Source organism: Leucoraja erinacea, chromosome 19, assembly GCF_028641065.1.
Source record: "Leucoraja erinacea ecotype New England chromosome 19, Leri_hhj_1, whole genome shotgun sequence".
NCBI classification, from domain to species: domain Eukaryota; kingdom Metazoa; phylum Chordata; class Chondrichthyes; order Rajiformes; family Rajidae; genus Leucoraja; species Leucoraja erinaceus.
In genome coordinates this window covers 19,653,927-19,661,821 of record NC_073395.1, presented here as the reverse complement: position 1 = coordinate 19,661,821, position 7,895 = coordinate 19,653,927, and the positions used below count along the sequence as shown (strand labels likewise).

The 7,895-nt window shown below is 45.4% G+C and overlaps 1 protein-coding gene across 1 annotated transcript in view; it reads left to right on the top strand.

The window, feature by feature from the left end:
- Window positions 1–7,895, top strand: part of scyl2 (SCY1 like pseudokinase 2) — a 36,624-nt gene continuing 28,729 nt past the window's right edge. The window contains exons 1-2 of the mRNA XM_055650541.1: window positions 1–170; window positions 6,020–6,217. Of these exons, the coding sequence (XP_055506516.1) occupies window positions 6,041–6,217 (177 nt within the window). The 5' untranslated portion in view covers window positions 1–170; window positions 6,020–6,040. The remainder of the gene's footprint in view (window positions 171–6,019; window positions 6,218–7,895) is intronic.

The following is a 7,895-nucleotide window of genomic DNA, read 5'->3' as shown; positions in this document are numbered from 1 at the left end:
GCGGGCGGAAGCGGAAGTGAGGTGTCCGGGCGGCGAGTGTTGTGATGGCGCAAGGCCTCATCCTCCTGCCGCCGCCGCCGCTGTAAGATCGCCGCGGGCCGGCGGGCTGTCCGCAACTCCTCTCACCCACCGTCCGGATCCGAGCTGTCCCCCTCCCCGCCCACCTTCAGGTGAGTGATGGCGGCCCCGGTAGGGGTAGAGTGAGCCCCGGCGGAGCGGGTGCCAGGCTGAGGCCGGGCATGAGTCACAGAGGGCGGGGGCGCTGCCACTGGGGGGGGGGTCACGGGGGGGGGGGGGGGGGGGGGGGGGGGGGGGGGGGGCTCAGGCTCATATAACAGGTTAGGATGGGGGTGAGTCAAAAGGGTCAGGGGGTCATAAACTTGTCAGTGTTAGGCTGGGGAGGGGGTGAGTGTCAAAAGGATCAGGGTCAGTCAAATGGTTCATTATAGATGTGAGAGGCTCGAGTCAGTGTCAAAAGACTGATGGTCCGACAAGAGGTTCGGGGTCAGTAACAGTCTGGAGGAGAGGTCAGTCAAGAGGATAGACAGAAAGCTGGAGTAACTGATCGGGACAGGAGGCATCTCTGGAGAGAAGGAATGGGTGACGTTTCGAGTCAGGGTCAAGACCCTTCTTCAGACTGGATCAAAGTCATGAACAGGTTAGGGTGGGGGTGGTAGGGGCTCATACACTGGTCAGTGTTAGGCTGAGGTGGAGTGAGTCTGTCAAAAAGTTTCCGAGTCAATCAAAAGGATTCATTATAGACGACAGGTTAGGGTCAGTGTTGAGATGAGGGGGAGTCAGTCAAACGCACCAGGCTAGGGTGGGGGTAAGTCAAAATCAGGATCATAAATGGAGGCGAGGGTCAGACGTGAGGTTAGGGGCAGTGTCAGGCTGGGTGGGGGTCAGCCCAAAACATCAAGCTCATAAACAGATTGGGGTGGGGTCATAATCAGGGGCATAAACTAGTCAGTGTTGGGCTTGGGGGGTGAGTCTGTCAAAAGAGTCCATTATAGACTAGAGACCATAGTCAGTGTCAAGCTGGGGGGCGGTCAGTCAAAATGATCAAGATCATAAATAGAAGCAAGGGTCACTGTCAAGCTGAGGGGGTGGGGGGTCAGACAAGAGGTTAGGGTCAGTGTCGGGCTGGAGAATAGGTCAGTCTTAAGGTTCAGGATCATAAACGTGGGAGGTGGTCACAAAAGTGTCAGTGTCAGACAGCAGGCTATAGTCACTATCAGACTGGGTGGGGAGGCAATAGGGTCAGGGTCATACAATCAGTGGAATCAGGCCATTCAGCCCATCTCATTCATGCCAACCAGCAAGTATACATCTATATTAACCCCAGTTCCTTTCTCTGCCATGGCCATTCAGTTGCTTGACCAATTGCTATTTGGATATTGCGACATTTTCTGACAATTTTTTCTCGCCGTCCAAGATGCCCCATCTAAGCTGATCCCATTTGCCTGCATTTGGGCCATATCCCTCTTAACATTTCCTAACCATGTACCTATGCAAATGTCTGTTAAATGTTGTCAGTGCACCTGCCTCAACCACTTACTCTGGCAGCTCTATCCATTTTCCAACTATCCTCTGAGTGAAAAGGTTGCCCCTCATGTTCCGATTAGATCTTTCCCCTCTCACCATAAACCATGCCCTCAAGTTCTTAATTCCTCTACTCCAGCAAAAAGTAGTTCACTATTCCTAAAATCCCCGTGGAATCGGGTTCCTCTGTACACTAGCATTATCCTACACACCAAGGACAATTTACAATTCATAGGGAGAACGTATGAACTCCACACAGACAGCGCCCAAGGTCAGAATCGAGCCCAGGTATCTGGCGCTGTGAGGCAGCAGCTCTACCACTGTGTCACCATGCCTCCCTTTTATTATCCATAATATTTGTATCATAATCATTCTCCTATTGTGGTAGTGAAACACATACATATTCAATAACTTATATTTGAAGTAAAATAAAAGTTTTTAACTAGCTCATACACTGTATCGTAGCTGGCCATTGTAGAGAGAAATAAATGAGTTATTTGTGCATTATTCTTGCTAGCTCATAGTGGTGAGCATGACTGTGTGTTCAGTGATAGCCTCTCGGTGGAGGTCACAGGGAAGGCTCTGGGCACGACTGGCTCGGGCGTTTGTCGCTAGCCAAAGCTGGGTGTGGGGTGAGAGCGTCAAAACCTCGGGAGTTCAAGCAGAATTTTTGCAGCATGGAGAGAGAGATGGGGAAACAGAAAGAGATTGGGGAGGAGAGAGATAGAGAGCAGAGAGATGGGCAGAGACGGAGATAGGGAGAGAGAGAGACAGCGAAGTTAATGTTTTAGGTTAGTGACCTTTTATCAGAACATTGCTTTTGGGAATGCGGAGCTCTCTTTATTTGGAAGCTCTCTTTGCTACCTTAGTTAATCATTTTAAATGTGCATGATAACTGTGTGGAAGCAGGTGGAGCAGACATTTGTTAAGATGCAGAGTAGTAATAAAATGGACTGAAGGGCTTGATAGCATTACTGGGAAGAACAAATGTGGGCATGGATGAAATATGGGTGAATACAGATGGAATGCTGAGCGATTCTCTGATATTCTAGCTCTGGGTGAAAAGATCTGAATTGGTAAATGTGTGTAAAGATTTCGTAGGCCTCCCATATGACACGTGTAATATTAATGCAGAACATGTTTGGTCAAATGGCTGATTTTAAAAATTGAAATAAAATTAAAGTGAATTGAAATTAAAAATTGGGAATGAGGGCAATCTACAGTGATGTACTGCTTCATGTTCTATGTTTTTAATGATTTTTTTTATTTTATTGTGAAGTTATGGAATTGTTTCGCCATCAGTACATCAAAGGGCATATTTAACATTTATTTCCACTCGAGCTGCATATAAATGAGTCTCAGGGGATTAGTAAAACTCCAAAAACACCAAATATCCAAAGCACCGTGTTTGAGAGAAGCATAAATCATTTCTGTCATGCTTGATAAAGGGAGAGGATAGATACATTGTGACTGTTTTGGATCACGAAGACTAGGTGTAAATAATTGTGAGATTTGCCCTACTTTCCATCCAATCTGAAGTCATTGCAGCAGCAGCATATGGAGCCCTTTGACATTTCAATTGCTGTAGAAATACATTGATTCTCGGGAAGAAGGGCATAGAAACAGATGCAATTTTAATTTTTAATCTGTTGATACAAAACAACTGCAGAAGCAAGGAACTGCAGAAGCTGGATCCAAAAAAAAGACAAAGTGTTGTGTGAACTCAGCAGGTCAGGCAACATCTCTGGAGAGCGTCTCTTCTGCAAGCGAGGCTGCCTGACCTTCTGAGCTACTCCACCACTGTCTTTTTCTCTAAATCAGCATTTGCAGTTCCTTGTTTCTACATTTTACTGCTCCACTGTGAAATCTCCTCAAGGTATGTGTATACTTTTAAGAAGTTATTCTTTCGTCTGATGATGGGTCCCAACCCAAAACGTCACCAATCCATGTTCTGTGATTTTTTTTCCTCCTAAATTAAAAACTTTATTCAGAATATTAAATATATACAAAACAAGAACAGTAGAAAAACTCTTCCGACATTCTCAGCGGCTATACGTACATTAATCTACATTATATTTGTAGTGTTCACAAAACCATCAATATACCTGGCTTAGACACAAAAAGCTGGAGTAACTCAGCGGGATAGGCAGCATCTCTGGAGGGAAGGAATAGGTGACGTTTCGGGTTGAGAACCTTTGTCAGACTGGAGAAGAAGGGTCTCGACCTGAAACGTCACCCTTTACTTGTCTCCAGAGATGCTGCCTGTCCCACTGAGTTACTCCAGCTTTGAGTGTCTATCTTCGGCTTAAACCAGATTCTGCAGTTCCTTCTTACACATTATACCTGGCATCCTTGCCACTCATGTGGCCCCTTGGGGTGATATCACTTCCTGTGTTTGAGGGGTGTCTCCACCACATCCTGCTCCCCCCCCCCCCCCCCCCCCCCAATGTGCAGCAGCGGTAAGACCCTGGACTGTGATCCTCCCTGAAATGCTGCCTGATCCGCTGTGCTACAGCATGTGCTTTTGGCCACTTAATCTCTGGAATATTTACCTCCCTGCCTCTCTTTACAATGTTCCTTGACCTGCAGCTTTGGTCAAGCCGCTGGTTGCCAGCACTAATCAGCCCTTGTACACTGTTAAAATGTGTAAGATAATATCCCTTGTAAAAAGCTTTGGGGCATTTTTGTTATGTAAGCACTGTCAGTTGCTGTTGCACCTAAGACGTACCTCTTCAAAACAGGACAAACAAGGGGAGTGAGTCTTCTACTTATCGAGTTCACACACAAGATTAGAAGTTGTTCAGCCAGATCTGAACACATTTCTCGGCATCTGCATACAATGGTGTCTGTCTTGTCGCTTCTTGTGCGCAGTGGTGGAAAGATTGGTGGAAACAGGGCCGTGACGTGAACGCTCTTTCCTTGACCCCAGGGGAGTGGGTAATAACTCCACAAACTACTGGTCTGCTTGGTTTGCTTTGCCTTGCCCGAAATTTGAAAATAAGTACTGCATTAAGAAGATTATGGATCCTTGGGAGCTGTAATGATTTAAAGGTTGAGTGTTCACAGGTTCATTGACTTTGGAGATAATCCAATTAGGCTTTAAAACTATCTTCGCTCGGGATTTAATCGTCTAGTAATCAGAAACAGGAATGTACTGTCAGTGGGCGTGAGCTGATGCATTTATGTAGAATGTAGGCAGCTAACGTTTGAAAATTGCATTGGCATAGCACCTTCAAGATTGACCGAGTGATGTGGAAATATTAAGATGGTTTCAAACAGTGCATTTTGATCCAAGAAAGGTTAGGAGTTGGGATTTCAAACAGGACTTTGGACAGCTGAAGCACAATTACCAATGGGGGAGTGATGTTTATTTCAAGCAGTTAGTCAAAGGCCTGTAGAGTCTTGGTTAAATCAGCAACTTAAGGAACGTGGTAAAGTGAGAAAGGGAGAGAAAATCCAAGAGATTAAGCAGCCAAAAATACATTCTGTAGCTCAGCGGGTGATATCAAGCTACTAATTTATATTGTCTTCATAAATGTTCTTCGAAATGTACGTTTTAATTTCTGATCATTTGTTTTATTTTATTTTTAATTATATTAAATTTTATATCTTCAACATTGAATGCTTCTGAACAAGTGCATAATCCACAGGTGCAGTGCCATGGGGCTAAACGTGATGCTGGAGGTCATGAGGTTATAAATCTGTTTTTATGGTGGCTTCAGAAAATAGCAGCAACTTTTCGTAAAAGTCAGTGGGAGCAGATGAACGCTCAAAAGATAAATGGTTTAGTTTAGAGATACAGCGTGGAAACAGGCCCACCAAGTCCATCAGGTCAATTTACCTGCAAACCCACACATCTGTGGGATGTGGGTGGAAACTGAGGCACCCCGAGAAAACCCATATGGGTCTCTGATGCTGTGAGGCAGCAGCTCTGCCAGCTGCGCCACTGTGCCGCCCTGGGCAAATTTATAGGGACACCACAGTTGGCACAAGCTAAGATTCAGTGAAATGTGGGCACAAGAGACTGCAGATGTTGCTATCTTGAGCAAAACACAAAGTACTGGAGGAACTCAGCAGGTCAGGCAGCATCTGTGGAGGAAACGGAGAGAGGTCGTGTTGGATCGGGACTCTTCTTCAGAAATATGGCAGCTAGCACTAAAATATAATCCAAAGTAGGGTCAATCCTATTGCCACGGATTCTGGTCAAGTTTTCAGTAGGTAGTTGTTGTTTAATGAAACAGTCTGCTCATTTTTGTTCGTGTGTCAGACGACATTCTGCCGTCGCTTTGCCACAGACAGTGCCACATCTGTGCCTCTGCAGAGATTAATTAGTTATAAGTACAACTCCTGTCGGAAATTCAGCACTGTGAGTATTGGCATTGCATGCAGCGCTGTTCGTGGCAACAGCTTTCCAATGAGAAGGAAATGAGGAGATAGATTTTACTTCTGCTGATCCTTTGTTCATGCCTTCCTACAGGTAACACATTCATCTGAAACCATGGAGTTAATGTTGAATAAATTGAAGAGCACTGTTACCAAGGTAACAGCAGATGTTACCAGTGCAGTGATGGGAAATCCCGTTACCAGGGAGTTTGAAGTGGGGCGCCACATAGCAAGTGGTGGAACAGGCATGGCCTGGAAGATCTTTCATGGTGTAAAGAAGTCAACCAAGCAGGTAAAAAAAAGTCTCACCTTTTCAGTCCCAAACTTTTTTCTTGTTTAAAGGCAGTTAAGTTAAAACTGGGTCATAGGGTCGTACAGCACGGAAACGGGCAATCGACCCGACTCGTCCACGCTGACCGAGATGCTCCATCTAAGCTATCCCCATTTACTTGCATTTGAACTAGAACATAGAAAAACACAGTGCTAAAACAGGCCCTTTGGCCCACAATACTGATGACAAACATGATGCCAAGAATAATTAAGCTAATCTGTCTGGACATGATCAATATCCCTCCATTCCCTGCATATCTATGTGCCTATTTAAAAGTCTCATAAATGCTACTTTCATATCTGTCTCAACCATCACCCCTAGAAGTGCGTTTTAGGCACTCGCCACTCTCTCATGTAAAATATACTCGGCCTGCACATCTTCTTTGCACGTTTCCTCTCTCACTTTACAGCTACGCGTTTTAGTTTGGCTCGTATCCCATTAAACTTTTCTGATCCATGTACCTGACTAAATGTCCTTTAAGTGTTGTTATTGTACCTGCTCTCTGTGCGTAAAAAAACCAACGCATCTTCTTTAAAGTAGATTCTAACATGAAACATCACCTATCCTTGTTCTCTAGAGATGCTGTTATGCCCACTAGTCTGACATTTCCACCCTGGGAAAAAAGATTCTGGCTCTCTACACTTTTTATGCCTCATAATTTTATCTACTTGATCAGGTTTTCCCACAGCCTCTGACCTTCATCAGTCCATGAAAGTAAGCATGCAGGTACAGCAGGCAGTGAAGGAAGCGAATGGCATGTTGGCCTTTATAACAAGAGGAATCGAATATAGGAGCAAAAAGGTCCTTCTGCAGTTGTACATAGCCCTAGTGAGACCACACCTGGAGCATTGTGTGCTGTTTTGGTCCCCTAATTTGAGGAAGGACATTCTTTGAGGAAGGGAGTGCAGCGTAGGTTTACAAGGTTAATTCCCGGGATGGCAGGACTGTCATATGCTGAGAGAATGGAGCAGCTGGGCTTGTACACTCTGGAGTTTAGAAGGATGAGAGGGGATCTCATTGAAACATGTAAGAATGTTAAGGTTTTGGACACGCTAGAGGGAGGAAACATGTTCCCGATGTTGGGAGAGTCCAGAACCAGGGGCCACAGTTTAAGAATAAGGAGTAAGCCATTTAGAACGGAGATGAGGAAACACTTTTTCTCACAGAGAGTTGTGAGTCTGTGTAATTCTCTGCCTCAGAGGGCGGTTGAGGCAGGTTCTCTGGATGCTTTCAAAAGAGAGCTGGATAGGGCTCTTAAAAATAGCAGAGTGAGGGGATATGGGGAGAAGGCAGGAATGGGATACTGATTGGGGATGGTCAGCCATGGCGGTGCTGGCTCGAATGACCGAATGCCCTACTCCTGCACCTATTGTCTATTGAAACCAATTCAAGTTTGCCCAAGGTTACACAGAAAAGCTGGAGAAACTCAGCGGGTGCAGCAGCATCTATGGAGCGAAGGAAATAGGCAACGTTTCGGGCCGAAACCCTTCTTCAGACTTGCCCAACTTCTCTAATAATATCCTCTAACAGAGGCAGCATTCTGGTAAATGTCTTCTGTACCCTCGGCAAAGCCTCCACAACCAACCAGTTTCACTGTCAACCATAGTGATCCAAAATTGCTCACAATGCTCCAATGCAG